The 22,255-nt window shown below is 45.1% G+C and overlaps 1 protein-coding gene across 1 annotated transcript in view; it reads right to left on the bottom strand.

The window, feature by feature from the left end:
• LOC134932377 (carboxypeptidase A2-like) overlaps positions 1 to 22,255 on the bottom strand; it is a 94,096-nt gene that overhangs the window by 9,907 nt on the left and 61,934 nt on the right. The window contains exons 3-7 of the mRNA XM_063926749.1: positions 20,882 to 21,016; positions 19,580 to 19,678; positions 18,799 to 18,900; positions 11,908 to 12,006; positions 5,673 to 5,783 (exon numbers count right to left, since the gene is read on the bottom strand). Of these exons, the coding sequence (XP_063782819.1) occupies positions 5,673 to 5,783; positions 11,908 to 12,006; positions 18,799 to 18,900; positions 19,580 to 19,678; positions 20,882 to 21,016 (546 nt within the window). The remainder of the gene's footprint in view (positions 1 to 5,672; positions 5,784 to 11,907; positions 12,007 to 18,798; positions 18,901 to 19,579; positions 19,679 to 20,881; positions 21,017 to 22,255) is intronic.

The following is a 22,255-nucleotide window of genomic DNA, read 5'->3' as shown; positions in this document are numbered from 1 at the left end:
AGGCCGATGCCCAATGTCATAGTACAGAGCATGTCAAATCCAAAACACCAAATATCAGTAAAAAAAGGACTCCAAAACCTAAAATAAAATTGTCGGAGGAGAAGCGTAAACTTGCCAATATGCCATTTACCACACGGAGTGGCAAGGAACGGCTGAGGCCCTGGCCTATATTCATGGCTAGTGGTTCAGCTTCACATGAGGATGGAGGCACTCAGCCTCTCGCTAGAAAAATGAAAAGACTCAAGCTGGCAAAAGCAGTAGCACCGCAAAGAACTGTGCGTTCTTCGAAATCCCAAATCCACAAGGAGAGTCCAATTGTGTCGGTTGCGATGCCTGACCTTCCCAACACTGGACGTGAAGAGCATGCGCCTTCCACCATTTGCACGCCCCCTGCAAGTGCTGGAAGGAGCACCCGCAGTCCAGTTCCTGATAGTCAGATTGAAGATGTCAGTGTTGAAGTACACCAGGATGAGGAGGATATGGGTGTTGCTGGCGCTGGGGAGGAAATTGACCAGGAGGATTCTGATGGTGAGGTGGTTTGTTTAAGTCAGGCACCCGGGGAGACACCTGTTGTCCGTGGGAGGAATATGGCCGTTGACATGCCTGGTGAAAATACCAAAAAAATCAGCTCTTCGGTGTGGAGGTATTTCAACAGAAATGCGGACAACAGGTGTCAAGCCGTGTGTTCCCTTTGTCAAGCTGTAATAAGTAGGGGTAAGGACGTTAACCACCTCGGAACATCCTCCCTTATACGTCACCTGCAGCGCATTCATAATAAGTCAGTGACAAGTTCAAAAACTTTGGGTGACAGCGGAAGCAGTCCACTGACCAGTAAATCCCTTCCTCTTGTAACCAAGCTCACGCAAACCACCCCACCAACTCCCTCAGTGTCAATTTCCTCCTTCCCCAGGAATGCCAATAGTCCTGCAGGCCATGTCACTGGCAATTCTGACGAGTCCTCTCCTGCCTGGGATTCCTCCGATGCATCCTTGCGTGTAACGCCTACTGCTGCTGGCGCTGCTGTTGTTGCTGCTGGGAGTCGATGGTCATCCCAGAGGGGAAGTCGTAAGACCACTTTTACTACTTCCACCAAGCAATTGACTGTCCAACAGTCCTTTGCGAGGAAGATGAAATATCACAGCAGTCATCCTACTGCAAAGCGGATAACTGAGGCCTTGGCATCCTGGGTGGTGAGAAACGTGGTTCCGGTATCCATCATTACTGCAGAGCCAACTAGAGACTTGTTGGAGGTACTGTGTCCCCGGTACCAAATACCATCTAGGTTCCATTTCTCTAGGCAGGCGATACCGAAAATTTACACAGACCTCAGAAAAAGAGTCACCAGTGTCCTAAAAAATGCAGCTGTACCCAATGTCCACTTAACCACGGACATGTGGACAAGTGGAGCAGGGCAGGGTCAGGACTATATGACTGTGACAGCCCACTGGGTAGATGTATGGACTCCCGCCGCAAGAACAGCAGCGGCGGCACCAGTAGCAGCATCTCGCAAACGCCAACTCTTTCCTAGGCAGGCTACGCTTTGTATCACCGCCTTCCAGAATACGCACACAGCTGAAAACCTCTTACGGCAACTGAGGAAGATCATCGCGGAATGGCTTACCCCAATTGGACTCTCCTGTGGATTTGTGGCATCGGACAACGCATGCAATATTGTGTGTGCATTAAATATGGGCAAATTCCAGCACGTCCCATGTTTTGCACATACCTTGAATTTGGTGGTGCAGAATTATTTAAAAAACGACAGGGGCGTGCAAGAGATGCTGTCGGTGGCCAGAAGAATTGCGGGACACTTTCGGCGTACAGGCACCACGTACAGAAGACTGGAGCACCACCAAAAACTACTGAACCTGCCCTGCCATCATCTGAAGCAAGAAGTGGTAACGAGGTGGAATTCAACCCTCTATATGCTTCAGAGGTTGGAGGAGCAGCAAAAGGCCATTCAAGCCTATACAATTGAGCACGATATAGGAGGTGGAATGCACCTGTCTCAAGCGCAGTGGAGAATGATTTCAACGTTGTGCAAGGTTCTGCTGCCCTTTGAACTTGCCACACGTGAAGTCAGTTCAGACACTGCCAGCCTGAGTCAGGTCATTCCCCTCATCAGGCTTTTGCAGAAGAAGCTGGAGACATTGAAGGAGGAGCTAACACGGAGCGATTCCGCTAGGCATGTGGGACTTGTGGATGGAGCCCTTAATTCGCTTAACAAGGATTCACGGGTGGTCAATCTGTTGAAATCAGAGCACTACATTTTGGCCACCATGCTCGATCCTAGATTTAAAGCCTACCTTGGATCTCTCTTTCCGGCAGACACAAGTCTGCTGGGGTTGAAAGACCTGCTGGTGAGAAAATTGTCAAGTCAAGCGGAACGCGACCTGTCAACATCTCCTCCTTCACATTCTCCCGCAACTGGGGGTGCGAGGAAAAGGCTCAGAATTCCGAGCCCACCCGCTGGCGGTGATGCAGGGCAGTCTGGAGCGACTGCTGATGCTGACATCTGGTCCGGACTGAAGGACCTGACAACGATTACGGACATGTCGTCTACTGTCACTGCATATGATTCTCTCACCATTGAAAGAATGGTGGAGGATTATATGAGTGACCGCATCCAAGTAGGCACGTCACACAGTCCATACTTATACTGGCAGGAAAAAGAGGCAATTTGGAGGCCATTGCACAAACTGGCTTTATTCTACCTAAGTTGCCCTCCCACAAGTGTGTACTCCGAAAGAGTGTTTAGTGCCGCCGCTCACCTTGTCAGCAATCGGCGTACGAGGTTACATCCAGAAAATGTGGAGAAGATGATGTTCATTAAAATGAATTATAATCAATTCCTCCGCGGAGACATTGACCAGCAGCAATTGCCTCCACAAAGTACACAGGGAGCTGAGATGGTGGATTCCAGTGGGGACGAATTGATAATCTGTGAGGAGGGGGATGTACACGGTGATATATCGGAGGATGATGATGAGGTGGACATCTTGCCTCTGTAGAGCCAGTTTGTGCAAGGAGAGATTAATTGCTTCTTTTTTGGGGGGGGTCCAAACCAACCCGTCATATCAGTCACAGTCGTGTGGCAGACCCTGTCACTGAAATGATGGGTTGGTTAAAGTGTGCATGTCCTGTTTTGTTTATACAACATAAGGGTGGGTGGGAGGGCCCAAGGACAATTCCATCTTGCACCTCTTTTTTCTTTTATTTTTCTTTGCGTCATGTGCTGTTTGGGGAGGGTTTTTTGGAAGGGACATCCTGCGTGACACTGCAGTGCCACTCCTAAATGGGCCCGGTGTATGTGTCGGCCACTAGGGTCGCTTATCTTACTCACACAGTCAGCTACCTCATTGCGCCTCTTTTTTTCTTTGCGTCATGTGCTGTTTGGGGAGGGTTTTTTGGAAGGGACATCCTGCGTGACACTGCAGTGCCACTCCTAAATGGGCCCGGTGTTTGTGTCGGCCACTACGGTCGCTAATCTTACTCACACAGCTACCTCATTGCGCCTCTTTTTTTCTTTGCGTCATGTGCTGTTTGGGGAGGGTTTTTTGGAAGGGACATCCTGCGTGACACTGCAGTGCCACTCCTAAATGGGCCCGGTGTTTGTGTCGGCCACTAGGGTCGCTTATCTTACTCACACAGTCAGCTACCTCATTGCGCCTCTTGTTTTCTTTGCGTCATGTGCTGTTTGGGGAGTGTTTTTTGGAAGGGCCATCCTGCGTGACACTGCAGTGCCACTCCTAGATGGGCCCGGTGTTTGTGTCGGCCACTAGGGTCGCTAATCTTACTCACACAGCTACCTCATTGCGCCTCTTTTTTTCTTTGCGTCATGTGCTGTTTGGGGAGGGTTTTTTGGAAGGGACATCCTGCGTGACACTGCAGTGCCACTCCTAAATGGGCCCGGTGTTTGTGTCGGCCACTAGGGTCGCTAATCTTACTCACACAGCTACCTCATTGCGCCTCTTTTTTTCTTTGCGTCATGTGCTGTTTGGGGAGGGTTTTTTGGAAGGGACATCCTGCGTGACACTGCAGTGCCACTCCTAGATGGGCCAGGTGTTTGTGTCGGCCACTAGGGTCGCTTAGCTTAGTCATCCAGCGACCTCGGTGCAAATTTTAGGACTAAAAATAATATTGTGAGGTGTGAGGTATTCAGAATAGACTGAAAATGAGTGGAAATTATGGTTTTTGAGGTTAATAATAATATGGGATCAAAATGACCCCCAAATTCTATGATTTAAGCTGTTTTTTAGGGTTTTTTGAAAAAAACACCCGAATCCAAAACACACCCGAATCCGACAAAAAAAATTCGGTGAGGTTTTGCCAAAACGCGGTCGAACCCAAAACACGGCCGCGGAACCGAACCCAAAACCAAAACACAAAACCCGAAAAATTTCAGGCGCTCATCACTAGATGTAATACAATTTTAATAAACCTATATAAGAATTATTATATACTGTACAAAATGTACTTTTACGACATTGTTATACTGTAGAATAATGCATGAGTAATGTTATTATATATTTATAAACAGTGAGTTCTGAAGTTATCATAGTCATTAGGAAGAGTAGTGCATTATGACTTATAAAGTACCTTACTGTAAATGATTATTATTATGTTATGCGACAGGCCAACAATCTCATGGCTATAGGGTGCCACACAATTCTATGATTACCTCTATAATCTATAGCATATATAGCCCACATCTAGTTCAATCTGTAATGTTTATTATGAGTAGAACATATTTTCCTACCCTCCCGGAAGCTACGGGAGACTCCCGTTTTTTGGGGTTGTCCCTTGCAGCCCTGGAAGAGTTAGCGGCTCTCTTGCATCCTGCCCGCTACCTTGTGAAGTGGGCAGGATGGTGTGATAATCACTGGCAATCGCGAGGCCGATGGGAAGGGGCGTGGATAAATTACTGGAATCACGTCATTTAGCTCCGCCCCCTCAACACTGACTTGTGAATCGCGGGGATGTTTCCCTGTTTTGGGGGTGGGGGCCTAATGATGAGGCAGTTTAGCCCCCAAAGTGGCATGCAGTGTCTCCTTTCCAGGCTTCTCCCTGAGAGTAGAATAAAAAAGTAGGTGAGTATATAGTAAGGATGTGTGCAGACCCTCATGTTTTGGTTTTGACAAAACCTTTACAAAATCAGCCTCAATTGTTTTGGTCTGGATTCGGATTTGGTTATGGATTTCTTGAAAATGGATGAAAACAGCTAAAATCTGGACATATTTATGTTCCTATAGTATTGTTAACATTAATTACAGTCATTACCAGTCAATTTTGACCACACCCTCCTGTGTGAAATGGCTCCTGATATCACCATGAAGGGACTTACAAGCAATCCAATACCCAAGATTCTGATCATAAATCCAAGTCCTGAACTAAGGGAAGCACTGGTTTGGGTCTTGGATAGAATAGGATCCCCCAAATTCGGGTGAGTTTGGATTTATAACACACAGAACCGCTCATCTCTAATTATGAGCAGGAGACTTTGCCTGGTAAAGAAGTGATCAACATCAAAATCCCAGTGCCTGTATAAGAAGATTCTTCTTTACTGTGCCCCCTCTTTTTAACTGCACAATATTATGAGTAGACTAACCTCGTTTCACTATATCCAATAAATATATTAGTAACAATGCTAACACACAAAACGTGACACTTACTGATGAGTGTGAGAATGCATATCCATCAGGGTTTGTGACAATCAGGAGAAACAAATCATAACTGTTCAATAGCGACGTTACAGATGCATCTTTCCCATAGTCAGAAGCAAGCTTTAAGAAGAAGTCTAAGGGTTAATATTTGTAGGCAAAGCAATTGAATTAACATTACTTGCAGAAATTCAAATAAATCAGCTGAGGTATAATGATAGTATGATTTAATTCGAGCCTATATTCTTATACTGTAGTTAATGATAATAAGAATTTACTTACCGATAATTCTATTTCTCGGAGTCCGTAGTGGATGCTGGGGTTCCTGAAAGGACCATGGGGAATAGCGGCTCCGCAGGAGACAGGGCACAAAAAGTAAAGCTTTCCGATCAGGTGGTGTGCACTGGCTCCTCCCCCTATGACCCTCCTCCAGACTCCAGTTAGGTACTGTGCCCGGACGAGCGTACACAATAAGGGAGGAATTTTGAATCCCGGGTAAGACTCATACCAGCCACACCAATCACACTGTACAACCTGTGATCTGAACCCAGTTAACAGTATGATAACAGCGGAGCCTCTGAAAAGATGGCTCACAACAACAATAACCCGATTTAGTTAGCAATAACTATGTACAAGTATTGCAGATAATCCGCACTTGGGATGGGCGCCCAGCATCCACTACGGACTCCGAGAAATAGAATTATCGGTAAGTAAATTCTTATTTTCTCTATCGTCCTTGTGGATGCTGGGGTTCCTGAAAGGACCATGGGGATTATACCAAAGCTCCCAAACGGGCGGGAGAGTGCGGATGACTCTGCAGCACCGAATGAGAGAACTCCAGGTCCTCTTTTGCCAGGGTATCAAATTTGTAGAATTTTACAAACGTGTTTTCCCCCGACCACGTAGCTGCTCGGCAGAATTGTAATGCCGAGACCCCTTGGGCAGCCGCCCAAGATGAGCCCACCTTCCTTGTGGAATGGGCCTTAACAGATTTAGGCTGTGGCAGGCCTGCCACAGAATGAGCAAGTTGAATTGTGTTACAAATCCAACGAGCAATCGTCTGCTTAGAAGCAGGGGCACCCAACTTGTTGTGTGCATATAGTATCAACAGCGAGTCAGATTTTCTGACTTCAGCCGTCCTTGAAATGTATATTTTTAAGGCTCTGACAACGTCCAACAACTTGGAGTCCTCCAAGTCGCCAGTGGCCGCAGGCACCACAATAGGTTGGTTCAGGTGAAACGCTGATACCACCTTAGGGAGAAAATGCGGACGAGTCCTCAGTTCTGCCCTATCCGAATGGAAGATTAGATAAGGGCTTTTATAAGATAAAGCCGCCAATTCAGATACTTTCCTGGCGGAAGCCAGGGCCAGTAACATAGTCACTTTCCATGTGAGATATTTAAAATCCACCTTTTTCAATGGTTCAAACCAATGGGATTTGAGGAAATCTAAAACTACATTTAGATCCCACGGTGCCACCGGAGGCACCACAGGAGGCTGTATATGCAGTACTCCTTTAACAAAAGTCTGTACCTCAGGAACTGAGGCCAATTCTTTTTGGAAGAATATTGACAGGGCCGAAATTTGAACCTTAATAGATCTCAATTTGAGACCCATAGACAATCCTGATTGTAGGAAATGTAGGAAACGACCCAGTTGAAATTCCTCCGTCGGAACACTCCGATCCTCGCACCACGCGACATATGTTCGCCAAATGCGGTGATAATGTTTCGCGGTGACTTCCTTCCTTGCCTTAATCAAGGTAGGAATGACTTCTTCTGGAATGCCTTTCCCTTTTAGGATCTGGCGTTCAACCGCCATGCCGTCAAACGCAGCCGCGGTAAGTCTTGAAAGAGACAGGGACCCTGTTGTAGCAGGTCCCTTCTCAGAAGTAGAGGGCACGGGTCGTCCGTGACCAACTCTTGAAGTTCCGGGTACCAAGTCCTTCTTGGCCCATCCGGAGCCACTAGTATTGTTCTTACTCCTCTTCACCGTATAATCTTCAATACCTTTGGTATGAGAGGCAGAGGAGGAAACACATATACTGATTTGTACACCCAAGGTGTTACCAGTGCGTCCACAGCTATTGCCTGTGGATCTCTTGACCTGGCGCAATACTTGTCCAGTTTCTTGTTGAGGCGAGACGCCATCATGTCTACCATTGGTCTTTCCCAACAGTTTATTAGCATGTGGAAGACTTCTGGATGAAGACCCCCCTCTCCCGGGTGAATATCGTGTCTGCTGAGGAAGTCTGCTTCCCAGTTGTCCACGCCCGGGAAGAACACTGCTGACAGTGCTATTACGTGATTCTCCGCCCAGCGAAGAATCTTGGCAGCTTCTGCCATTGCACTCCTGCTTCTTGTGCCGCCCTGTCTGTTTACATGGGCGACCGCCGTGATGTTGTCCGACTGAATCAACACCGGTTTTCCTTGCAGGAGTGGTTCCGCCTGGCTTAGAGCATTTTAGATTGCTCTTAGTACCAGAATGTTTATGTGAAGAGACTTTTCCAGGTTCGTCCATACCCCCTGGAAGTTTCTTCCTTGTGTGACTGCTCCCCAACCTCTCAGGCTGGCGTCCGTGGTCACCAGGATCAAATCCTGTATGCCGAATCTGCGGCCCTCCAATAGATGAGCCTTTTGCAACCACCACAGAAGATATACCCTTGTCCTTGGCGACAGGGTTATTCGCAGGTGCATCTGAGGATGCGACCCTGACCATTTGTCCAACAGATCCCTTTGGAAAATTGTTGCATGGAATCTGCCGAATGGAATTGCTTCGTAAAAAGCCACCATTTTTCCCAGGACTCTTGTGCATTGATGTACAGACACCTTTCCTGGTTTTAGGAGGTTCCTGACAGGTCGGATAACTCCTTGGCTTTTTTCTCGGGAAGAAAAACCTTTTTCTGAACCGTGTCCAGAATCATCCCTAGGAACAGCAGACGTATCGTCGGAAAACAGCTGCGATTCTTGGAATATTTAGAATCCAGTCGTGCCGTCGAAGAACTACTTTAGATAGTGCTCTTCCGACCTCCAACTGTTCTCTGGAACTTGCCATTTTTAGGTCGTGCAAGTAAGGGATAATTTAGATGCCTTTTTTCTTTGAAGAAACATCTTTTCGGCCATTACCTTGGTAAAAAGGCCCGGGGTGCCGTGGATAATTCAAACGGCATCGTCTGAAACTGATATTGACAGTTCTGTACCACGAACCAGAGGTACCCTTGATGAGAAGGACAAAATTTGGACATGGAGGTAATCCTTGATGTCCAGGGACACCATATAGTCCCCTTTTTTCCGGTTCGCTATCACTGCTCTGAGTGACTTTATCTCGATTTGAACCTTTTATGTAAGTGTTCAAAACATATTAGATTTAGACTATGTGTCACCAAGCCGTCTGGCTTCAGTACCACAATATAGTGTGGAAAAATAATACCCTTTTCCTTGTCGTAGGAGGGGTACTTTGATTATCACCTGCTGGATATACAGCTTGTGAATTGTTTCCAATGCTGCCTCCCTGTCGGAGGGAGCCGTTGGTAAAGCAGACTTCAGGAACCTGCGAGGAGAAGATGTCTCGACTCTCCAATCTTTACCCCTGGGATAATACTCGTACGATCTAGGGGTCAACTTGCGAGTGATCCCACTGCGCCCTGAGACTCTTGAGACTACCCCCCCACCTTGAGTCCGCTTGCACGGCCCCAGCGTCATGCTGAGGACTTGGCAGACGCGGTGGAGGGCTTCTTTTCCTGGGAAAGGGCTGCCTGCTGCAGTCTACTTCCCTTACCTCTATGTCTGGGCAGATATGACTGGCCTTTTGCCTGCATGCCCTCATGGGAAAGGAAAGATTGAGGCTGAAAAGACGGTGTCTTTTTTAGCTGAGATGTAACTTGGGGTAAAAAAGGTTGGATTTCCCAGCTGTTGCTGTGGTCCCCAGGTCCGATGGACCGACCCCCAAATAACTCCTTCCCTTTATACAGCAATACTTCCATCTGCCGTATGGGATCTGTATCACCTGACCACTGTCGTGTCCCTGACATCTTCTGGGAGATATGGACAACGCACTTATCTTGATGCCAGAGAGCAAATATCCCTCTGTGCATCTCACATACATATATATAGAATGCATCCTATTAAATGCTCTACATGAATAAAATATTTTCAGTCAGGGAAACCGACCAAGCCAACCCAGCACTGCATCTCCAGGCTGATGGCGATCGCTGGTCGCAGTATAACCACCGTATGTGTGTATATACTTTTTAGGATATTTTTCCAGCTTCCTATCAGCTGGCTCCTTGAGGGCGGCCGTATCTGGAGACGGTAACGCCACTTGATAAGCGTGTGAGCGCCTTATCACCCTAAGGGGTGTTTCCCAACGTACCCTAATTTCTGGCGGGAAAGGGTATAACGCCAATATTTGCTATCGGGGTAACCCTACGCATCATCACACACTTCATTTTATTTTATCTGATTCAGGAAAAACTACAGGTAGTTTTTTCACTCCCACATAATACCCTTTCTTGTGGTACTTGTAGTATCAGAAACACGTAACACCTCCTTCATTGCCCTTAACGTGTGGCCCTAATGAGAAATACGTTTGTTTATTCACCGTCGACACTGTATTCAGTGTCCGTGTCTGTGTCTGTGTCGACCGACTGAGGTAAATGGGCGTTTTTAAAACCCCTGACGGTGTTTCTGAGACGCCTGGACCGGTCCTAATAGATTGTCGGCCGTCTCATGTCGTCAACCGACCTTGCAGCGTGTTGACATTCTCACGTAATTCTCTAAATAAGCCATCCATTCCGGTGTCGACTCCCTAGAGAGTGACATCACCATTACAGGCAATTTCTCCGCCTCCTCACCAACATCGTCCTCATACATGTCGACACACACGTACCGACACACAGCACACACACCGGGAATGCTCTGACAGAGGACAGGACCCACTAGCCCTTTGGGGAGACAGAGGGAGAGTCTGCCAGCACACACCAAAAACGCTATAATTATATAGGGACAACCTTATATAAGTGTTTCTCCCTTATAGCATCTTTTATATATATACAATATCGCCAAAATCAGTGCCCCCCCTCTCTGTTTTAACCCTGTATCTGTAGTGCAGTGCAGGGGAGAGCCTGGGAGCCTTCTCTCCAGCTTTTCTGTGAGAGAAAATGGCGCTGTGTGCTGAGGAGATAGGCCCCGCCCCTTTTACGGCGGGCTCGTCTCCCGCTATTTTTGAAGTTAGGCAGGGGTTAAATATCTCCATATAGCCTCTGTGGGCTATATGTGAGGTATTTTTTGCCTCTAATAAGGTTTTTATTTGCCTCTCAGAGCGCCCCCCCCAGCGCTCTGCACCCTCAGTGACTGTTGTGTGAAGTGTGCTGAGAGGAAAATGGCGCACAGCTGCAGTGCTGTGCGCTACCTTTATGAAGACTCAGGAGTCTTCAGCCGCCGATTTTGGACCTCTTCTCTTTTCAGCGTCTGCAAGGGGGCCGGCGGCGCGGCTCCGGTGACCATCCAGGCTGTACCTGTGATCGTCCCTCTGGAGCTAGTGTCCAGTAGCCAAGCAGCAAATCCACTCTGCACGCAGGTGAGTTCACTACTTCTCCCCTAAGTCCCTCGTTGCAGTGATCCTGTTGCCAGCAGGACTCACTGTAAAGTAAAAAACCTAAGCTAAACTTTCTCTAAGCAGCTCTTTAGGAGAGCCACCTAGATTGCACCCTTCTCGTTCGGGCACAAAATCTAACTGGAGTCTGGAGGAGGGTCATAGGGGGAGGAGCCAGTGCACACCACCTGATCGGAAAGCTTTACTTTTTGTGCCCTGTCTCCTGCGGAGCCGCTATTCCCCATGGTCCTTTCAGGAACCCCAGCATCCACAAGGACGATAGAGAAATCACTGTTAACAGTAATCACTTGGTGGGTTTCCCCCGGGTACTCCAGTTTCCTCCCACAATCCAAAAATATACAGGTAGGTTAATTAGCTCCTGACAAAATTAACCCTAGCATGAATGTGTGTGCATGTGGTAGGGAATACAGATTGTAAGCTCCACTGGGGCAGGGACTGATGTGAATGGACAAATATTCTCAATAAAGCACTGCGGAATATGTGTGCGCTATATAAATAACTTGTAATAATAATAAATAAATAATCACTGCTGCTACGCAAACAATATGTGAACATAATAATTGTGTAGAGCCCTTTTCAGCACCTTGGCATGATTTATCCATCTCAAGTTATTTTGTTGCAGATGACAATTACCTTGTGTGCAGTCCACAGGGCAGTAGCTTGGGTGACCCACTCACGGGAATGAATGCCTGCATCAACCCAAATAGCAGGACGATTGGCGCCAGTGCTGAACTGTAATGTAAATACAATATATTAATAACATAAGTAGTCTATAATACACAGATGATGCTAAGATAGATTTTTTATATATATATATATATATATATATATATATATATATGCAGCAATGGGGTCGGCAGTGGCTCCGTCACTTGCCAACTCATATATGTGGGAGGCAGAACGCAAATTGTTCTTTGAGAATGCCAGTATAGCTGAGGGGATTTTTGTGTATTATAGATACATAGATGATCTTCTGGTATTTTGGGATGTTGATTTGCAAGTGTTTTTGACACATGTCGATAATCACAATGTGTCGTCTAGTCCGATTAAACTTTCTTACACTGTTAGTTCCACTGAAATTAACTATTTGGACATTAAAATTTTGATTGTCCAACAACAAATACAGACAACACTGTATGCGAAGCCTACTGATAGAAATAGCCTTCTCAGACACAATAGTTTTCATCCCCGTTCCACTGTTAGAGGTCTCCCATACTCTCAATATTTGAGGGTGTGTAGGACCACCAGTGATCCAGATGATACATTAAGACAGTTGGAGCTCATGACGAAAACATTTTTGGATAAGGGTTACCCTACTTGTGAGTTAGAAAAAGCTAAAGTTAAAGCTTTAGGTCATACACGACAGACACTTTTATCTGAGAAAAGTATAAAACATAATAGGAAATCATTACAGAACACTATTCCGTGGATTACTGAATACAGTACGCAGAGTGAAGAAAAGAAGAAGTTTGTTAAATCATGGTGGCCTCTGGTGGCATCTGATTCAGGTCTTAATAGCCTGCATGGCACTCATTTGTTGGCAGGCCATTCTAGGAGTAGGAACATTAAGGACATCATAGTCCGGACAGATATTACTGGGTTTGGACAAACTAAAAAAAAAAAAAAATCAAAATTTTTTGACCAGAAAGAATGGTTGCTACCGATGTCTGGGGTGTACCACCTGTGGGTACCTCCAGACCAGTGACACCATTGTTCATGCCCAGTCTGGGAAAAGATTTAAAATTAGATGGCCTCTCACCTGTTCTTCAAAATTCGTTGTCTATGTGCTGATTTGCCCTTGCGGGCTTCAGTATGTAGGCAAGACTGTATGCCAGTTTAAAGAGAGGATGGCACAGCATAGGGCAGCCATTAGAGCCGCACTTCTATCTGGACATAGCAAACAACCGGTGGCACGCAATTTTGCCCGTTGGGGACATGGCGTTGCCACCATACGGTATAAGATCATTGATCATGTGCCTCAATCATTGCGGAGAGGAGATAGACACAAAAGTTTATTACAACTGGAAGCCCATTGGATTTTCCGTCTTGATACATTGGCCCCCAAGGGTCTGAATGAGACCATGGGCCTCAATTGTTTTCTGTGATCACGCTGGATTGTTTCATAGTGTTGAGGTTTTCGATGTGCTAAATATCTGCAGGATCTAGTAATGGACTGGGGGGCATGTTTTGGTTTAACAACACTGATTAATACCATGGTGGTTAATCTGTTCACAATGGTTGAGCTTACTGATAACCTATAGCTTATATTCATTAATTTAATATGCTGGGTGATCCCGCTGTTGGAAATGTCAGAATGAGAATACTCTATTTCTATTTTTATTTCTTTATTCTTATCTATTATTTTTTTGTTGTTCTTTTATAAAATATGTTATATTGATTGCTCTTCGACTGTGCTTGTATATTGTACCATAAAACCTTAGGTATGCTCTTGCAGCAGCCATGCACTGTGGGGCTTATAGTTTACATTATTTACATATTGCTGTAATTTGTGTACGTGGAGGCCTGGCACCGCCCGAGGTTAGGATGCCGCTGACGCGATTAGTCGGTTTCATGTTATTAACCTGTACTGCTTTTTATGTTGTAACACACGTTGCGGGTTTCCGTGGCAACGCCAGCGGCGTCTCTGAGCGCGTGTGGTGCCGCGTCTCCATAGCAACTTCCCCAGCGGCCAGTGCGGTGTGCTGCGTCACTTCCGCCTCCGGCAGGAGCCGTGAGCGAGGGGGGAGTGACAGCGGATCCCCGGGACATTGGCGGGAATGCTGGAATGGTTTGATTGGTGGGGGTAATGTATAAATTTTGTGTCTTTATTATTTGGTGTTATCCTGATGAAGGGGGAAACCCCCGAAACGTTGATGTGATGGTACATTAAAGCTTTGCTGCTTTATTTTGCACGATTTACCAAGTCTCTGAGTGCCGCTTCCTGTTATTTGCTGCATGTGCAGGGGCGCTGACCCCTTTAAGTAGGCACCAGAGCCACTACGACAATTTACGTTTGGAGTGCCGAATCTTCTCTATGGATATATATATATATGTATATGTGTATATATATATATATATATATATATATATATATACTCATGTAATTAACCTACAGTAAGCATAAACACTGATTTCTTATGTGTTGGTGTTTATTAGAGAGTCTTTTGTGAACTGTATAAAAGCACTTGTCAGTCAATCAGCGCCTCAGTGATTTCTAATCAAATTGTTTTATACCATGACCTCACTTGTTTTAAGCCTTGGCAACTGAAGTTTCCCATGGATACCATATATACTGGTACTGATTTAGCTCATTCATCAAAGAGAATCTGATCACTCCCCAGATTTTAATGTTAATCTTGGTCATGGCTAGGCAGACACTGCTCCCTAAAATTCTTTATAGGACCCCATTTCGGCTCACTAGAACTGTTATTGCCTTCCATAACTGCCTAGGCTGCCTGATTAAACCATTTAGTGCATTTGACACCATTGTTCAATTAAATCTCTCTTCACAACACACCTCTTTTTACAATGCCTTATATTGGCCTAAACCGTTTTCCTGCAGCTTTTCCATTACTTATTATATTGCACCACCATCAACATAACCTCTCCCTGTAGCTCCCCTATTGTCACCAACTCATTGCGCAGTGTGCGGCCATGCGGCGTGCCGTCTGTTTATAATAAAATACATATTTACTATTTTATAAATATGGTACATCATTTTATTTACATGAACATTGCTTGGTGTCGGGGCGAATTGGGGTGGGTGGGGGGTGGAGGATCTCCGAGAATCAATGATGCATGAGGTGGCAACCCTAGTCATGGCGCAATAGAAAAAGTATCCATTAACACAGGTATGGACCATTGACCTGTAAGTTCATTTAGGCATTAGTTTAAGCTTAGTCTGAAGTAAAGGGTGAGGCAGAAAAATGATTAGGTTTTAAAGGTTAACAAAAAAAGGCTATTCAAAATTTAGTACATAATCTAAAAGTACATGGAATACAGTTTATTTTCAATTAGTTTTGAGTATTATAACGTCATTTCTTGGCATATAGTAGCCTTCAGTTCATTAATAGTTCTTGGTCAAGTTTTGTAGACCTCAGCTTTCAGATGGCTCTGTTTGCTGTGTAGAGGCCTTTCATGAAGCTGATGAGCAGAGCCGGTGCAACCTGCTCAGCAAGGGTATACAAAGTGGGGAGGCACCGGGCTAAAGAGATGCTCTGCTAGCCGCTCTGCTACCCTGCTGAGCAGTACAACGGTACTGACCTGAGAGCGCAGCGCCGGTGGCAAGTTGAGAGCAGTGAGCTCTGCTCTGGGAGGATGGAAGTGTGAGGATCGGGAGTCAATAGCATCAGGGCAGGGGTTGGGACTGGGAGTGTAGCTGTTTCCTGGGCTTTCAGAGGAAGGCTGACCCGAGCAACGGGGAGGATTGGAGTGCCGCCTAGTGAGTGATAACAAGTGGGAGACCTTGAAGGCACTGGAATGGCTGGTCCACCACAGGCACCTACAGGTCACAGCTACACCTGGTCTAATGGATCAGGTAAGCGATTAGTACAACAGACAGCACGGAGTCATGTTGGGGGGGAGTGTTTGTATAGAGAGAGAAAACACTAGGCTGGGAGAGAACACTGGGGTGTGAAGTGACACAATGGCTGGGAGAGAACACAGGGGTAGGGGTTGACACTGGCCTGGAGAGAACACTGGGGTGGGTGATGACACAGGTCTGGAGAGAACACTGGGGTGCGGAGTGAGACAGTGGCTGGGAGAGAACACAGGGGTGGGGGTTATACTGGCCTAGAAAGAGCACAGTGGTGGGTAGAGTGACACTCGCCTCGAAAGAACACAGGGGAGAGAGGTGACACTGGCCTGGAGAGAACACTGGGATGCAGAATGACACAGTGCCTGGGAGAGATCACTGGGGCAGGGCTGGCGGTAACACTGGTTTGGAGAGAACACTGGGTGGGGGTGACACTGGCCTGGAGAGAACACTGGTGTGGCGGGGGAGGGGGGGGGGGGTCGGACAGTGGCTGGGAGAGAACACAGGGTTGGGGGTGACACAGTGGCTGGGAGAGAAAAAAGGTGTGGGGGGATACAAAGTGGCTCAGAGACAACACAGGCATGGGGGATGACACAGCGACTGGGAGAGAACACAGAAGGGCTTAAATAAATAATGGATTGCATAGAAAAGGAAAAATGTCAGAAAGAGGGTAAAGATAGAGGCCCAGAGAAGCAGAAGGGGGGCACAGAGAGGCAGTAGGGAGTACAAATATATACCCTGTATATAATTTGAATTGGGGTACTATTTTATGGCAACTCCCCTTCATTGTGAGACCACATCCCTTTTTTGTTGTGCGCACTATGCTTTTATTAAATAAGGGAGGGACGGCGCAAATTTACTGGCCGAGTGATGCAAAACTTTAGAAATTGACGTAAAATGTGTATTACAAATGAAGGCTACAATCTGGACAATATCCTATTCAAAACCAATTGAAAATAAACTGTATTCCATGCACTTTTCGATTATGTTCTACATTTTTGAATAGCATTTACCCAGGCTTTTTTGTTAACTTTTAAAACAACCCAACTGAGTCAGCTCTATTTGGCTATAGAGAATAAATGAAATACTTATTTTCTTTCGTGCTGAACTTTCGGATATGTCCTAACCAACCACATCCATGAAAGCATGGAAGTATATGCTGCGCTGTATGTTCAGCAACACAGATGGAGATTTGTACAAGGGAGGACAGAAGAAATTACCCTTTGACTGAAGTGTGTTGTGTTATATATACTCCCAATTGAGCATACAGTATGAGCTGTTTTGTGGCCTCATATGGCAGAGTACGCATACTGAACTGAGACGGTTCCTTTTTCAATGGTCATATAAATTAAAATATAAAGTTCTTGGTTCAGGTTAGCATGGTTCACATTACTCCTGTCTGCAACAAATATCCACAACATGACAATACCTGGAAGTCTAGTACAGTGTATATACCCCAATACATAGTTGTCCGAGTTACAGTAATTGTGATTGGAAGATTATTTTGCTTTCTATTTTATTATATCAGTCTGCTTACATGCCCAATAAATGTGTTTTTGTTTTTACCAATTTTGTGATGAGAAGAGTGACACATTTATTACATACAGATGAGGGTGAAGCCAAGCTATTTAGAGTGGCATTTACTTCTGCAATTATAGAATTCATGATTTTGATGACCCAGGGCGGCAGGTTTGCGCCTTCAGACTTTCATGATCAGCAAAGTAACCATTCACCATAATAGTAGAATTGTGGCAAGCAAGGCAACAAAACTGTGCATCGTAGAGGTTCCCTGGCAGGCAAGGCAAAAAACCTTGCTTGGTGGTAATGGTAAGTATTGTGGTTAGCAACTTAAAGTAGCCCTATGGTGAGCAAGAGGTCTCTCCATCTAGTTCTACGGTGACTGGAGTGGATACCATAGAGGGTGGAGGGTAGAGGGAGGGGGGGAGACCAGGTGCAAAGCCATGGAGGCTAAAAGTAAACCCTCAGTTGGGCGAGATGTAGGGGGTTTGTGTTAATTTTACTACTAGGTATATGGTTATGGTGGTGGGTGCAGTATTTACCCTCCCATGTCAAGTAGGATGAGCTGGTGTTTGCAGTGCTGCTTACTGCATTATCCTTTTCTCTATATATAGTAACCTAACTTTGCCATAATGTTTCTCTAGCCATTTATTTTAAAAGTGGTACTTGTGGGATAGAAATGGGAAGGGGGGGGGGGCTGGAGAGGTAGGAGGAAGGGGCATTAGCCACACTGTTTAACATTATGAATTTAATAATTTTATAACGAGTCCCAATGTTCTATCTAGTAAGAGATGCCAATTCCAGGTATTACTCGGCAGAGTCTGGGCTTTGTAGAGGGTTAAAAGATACCCGACTGTAATTAGACAGTCCATCTAAGAGACATCCTTCATGCTCAGCGCTCAGGACATACTGTATAATATGAATTCAGTTCTTGAATTTAAGTCACACCTCTTAGGTGGAATAAACAAATTAAATTTTACCTTTGTGCCAGCAAAGATTTTTATGTAAACTACTGTGTCTCGAACATGGCCCTTTCATCCTCCCTCACCTCTCTTCACTACAGTATATTGCTAAGCATAAGATAGTAAAATTGTCATATCTGATGTGTCAGCACTTGTAATATGCTTGTGGTATATAACTAAAGGTAGATCATCTATATTATTATTTGAAATGATTCACATATTAGTAGGATTGTAGTCACAAATACGTTTTTGTATAATAAAAAGTAAAAAATCTAACCAATACTTTAATCTATGATGGATTTAAAAAGCAATGTTGTAAACATGAATAAACTGAAACATTCCTTTAATGTTTGATTTGTAGATCTGTTACATGTGTGCTTATTGATCTGTGATCACCAGAAAAGCCAGTTTATAGGCCATTATACATCCACAGTAAACATCCAAATAATTTATTCTCCTATTAAACCAACTCAATAATACATTATGAAAAAGCCTTTAAAAGATGCTTACCTTAAGGACATAGATAGGGCGCCCTTCATATGACGTTCCAATCTGCTGTCTGCTGATTAGTGACTTGTAATCCAGTAAAATCAAGTCAATAGCTTTGTAAAGCTAGGAATGAAAAGAATATATCTGGGTGAGTTTTGTCCCCCCAGAACAAAATAACTATAAAAACATCAGCTGATTAGTGTATTCATGTATCTGTCTCAGTAGAGGAGTGTGATGGGGGAGTCAGCTCAGATAAAGCAATTACATGTGTAGTACATATTAAGCATGAAACAAAATAAGGGCAATGTAATAAACAAAAATATATTTAGGAAAAAATAATTCTAATTTTTATTTATTTATTCTATTTTGTGGCTAAAATGTTGTAAAAAATGTCAGCAGTTTTGCAAATGCAATCCTTATCAATGCACATGCAAGAGGAGGTGCATAACACCTCCTTCCTGCATTTGCGATAGCAATACTGCTATCGATGCGATCGCAGTCCAGGATAAACATCGCGACCATCAGTCGTGATGTTCATCTGCGACTGCAGGAGACTACCTGCATTTGGTCTCTGGTTTACTGGTCCTTGGTCTCACCACTCCCAGAAAACTAGGCAATGCCGGCTGCTACTGCCCCAGTCCCTCCCCTAGAACGCTTCTGCCTGTCAATCAGGCAGAGCCATTTGCAATCCTGTATTGCGATCACAGGACCCGTTCTGTACATGCGCAGTTTCCGGATAATCAGGAAACTGCTTGTTAGATCAGAAGAGCAATCCAACCTGAATTACGCCCTCAATTCTTACATTGTCCAGAGTATGATAAGCTCCATAATTGAAAGCTCCAGAGTTACGTTCCTTCCTTTCATTGTGTTCCATCTCCTGCTTCTCTGCATTTATCACCTCCTGCAACACAATACCAAAAATGATTTCAACCAGTTTAACTACATTCATTTAGTAATAGCAAATGACCACTACACTCATGATTACACTTTACAGGTATTTATTGTAGCAAGGTCAGCAATACAGATAACACAAGATTGTACAAAGTATTGTAATATGTAATTTTACTTACACATAAGACTATTAACCAAGATACACCAACATACATCACTTCATTTTTCTTGAAATATCTTCCAACTCAACCTTGCTGCTCTGCACAAGATCTGCGTCTCTCATCCACACACATTACCTTCTCCCAGTGTCGGACTGGAGCATAAATGCCCCACCGGGGGAATGCAGTGATAAGGGCCCATGCTTAGGGGTGTGGCCAGATGCTTAGCTAAACATTAGATGTGCATTGTCTGGGCCCCTTGAAAAATATATGATAATGTAGCAGATTGATAACAGCAATGCAGTGTAGAGAATACACCATAGTCCTGTGCAGTATAATGTAACACATGTATAATGTATAATTCAAATAACAGTCTGGAATCTGATCCCTAGAGGAGGAGATGGGCTATTAGGCAGGGGGGGCCCACTGGGGGTTTCCTCACTGCCCCTGTGGGCCAGTCCGACCTTGCCTTCTCCCATATATGGCTAGAGGTGTCACAAAGGGGGTGTGGACTGCACTCGGGTTTCAATCTTCCAGGGGCTGACACCAAAATTGCTGACTCATCTGAAGTGAGAGGAGCCAGGTGCTGCAGTGCCATCATCATGCAGCACTTGGCTCCTGTCACTGAGAAGGAGCCGGCAGTGCAGCCAGAGTCTCTGGGGGCAGCCCAGCATCTCTAGGGATGCTGGGCACGGTCCCGGAGTGAGGTAATCGGGGGCTTCCCCCGGAGGCTGTACCACCTGCAGTGACGTCATCGGGCAACTTCAGCAAGTCCACGCCCCTTGCCCACAAAGCAACACCCCCTTGGGGCTCATGGCTATACCAGGTGTCTCCGACACTGGTGCCGCCACTGTTCACATCTCTAAGATTTTGGGGGGCTACACGCGCAATAAGACTTTTTTCAAGTCTCCAAACCTACAAGTGTTCCCTGAAAACTCACCTCTTCAGACAAGCTAATCAAATTCCAGAACCACGCAAATAACCTTCATTATCTGCATAACCCAATAACATCCCTTCCAAAGTTTAGAAGTATATATACATTTTGAGCGACTTGCCTGCAGATCTTCTATCATTACGGAGTACTCAATATTGTTGGATTCCAGGTACACCTTCACAGATTGGAGACTTTCAAATGGAACTCTGACATCAACTGGTATATTAGTGCTGGAAGGCTCTCTCCAGAAATCAAGCTACAAACAGAGAGAGAGAGATGTTGTAGTGAGTCTTATACACATTGGCATCAATGGACCCTAAGGTAACACATAACATACATTCTCAAATATCCTCTGTAGCATATACTGTAGATCTAATGGCTTCTTTCTAATGTTCTATATAAGTAAAACTGAGCATACTGCATATACACGGTTGGGTATGCGTGACCGCAGGTCAGGAGACCGCCAGTCAGCATACCTCCGCCGGTATCCCGGCAGCGGAATGCCGGCAGGGGGGGGGGGCGAGCGCAACAAGCCCCTTGCGGGCTCAGCGGTTCTATTCCCACTCTATGGGTGTTCTGGACACTCACGAGTGGGAATAGTCCCTGCTAGTTGGCATGCCGATTGTTGGGATTCTCAGGGGGCGGGATGTAGAGGCAGGTGTTGTGACCGGTGGCACATAACTACATCCCATATATACATACAGCTGAATTACAAATGACAAGATTAAAAAAAAAAAAAATTTAAGCAATACTGGAGTTAATGCTGATCTGAATTTACATCAGTTTGTGTAGTGTAAATTATGAAAATAATTTTGTGCGTGTGCAGAAAATAGTCTGCAAGCAGAATTGGACTGGTCCACAGGTGAACAGGACATATCCCTGGTGTATACCACTGCCTGAGGAAACAGGATCATGAATTCACTTTGTTGTTTGATTTGTTTATTTTTTTTTAACAACTTTTTATTGAAGCACAAGCATCAATCACAGACATTACAAATAGTAGGTACAGTGTAACATTTGTAACATTTTGACATAAGTATATTAAGCTCAGAGACAATATTGTTACTGTTACAAGCTGATCAGAAGGATGGTGAGAAAAAAATAAAAAATAAGATTTTACTCACCGGTAAATCTATTTCTCGTAGTCCGTAGTGGATGCTGGGAACTCCGTAAGGACCATGGGGAATAGACGGGCTCCGCAGGAGACTGGGCACTCTAAAAGAAAGATTAGGTACTATCTGGTGTGCACTGGCTCCTCCCTCTATGCCCCTCCTCCAGACCTCAGTTAGGATACTGTGCCCGGAAGAGCTGACACAATAAGGAAGGATTTTGAATCCCGGGTAAGACTCATACCAGCCACACCAATCACACCGTATAACTCGTGATACTATACCCAGTTAACAGTATGAAATATAACTGAGCCTCTCAACAGATGGCTCAACAATAACCCTTTAGTTAGGCAATAACTATATACAAGTATTGCAGACAATCTGCA

The sequence above is a fragment of the Pseudophryne corroboree genome, chromosome 6 (assembly GCF_028390025.1).
Source record: "Pseudophryne corroboree isolate aPseCor3 chromosome 6, aPseCor3.hap2, whole genome shotgun sequence".
Classification (NCBI taxonomy): Eukaryota; Metazoa; Chordata; class Amphibia; order Anura; family Myobatrachidae; genus Pseudophryne; species Pseudophryne corroboree.
The sequence above is the reverse complement of the archived record's forward strand: the minus strand, read 5'-3'. Positions and strand labels throughout refer to the sequence as shown.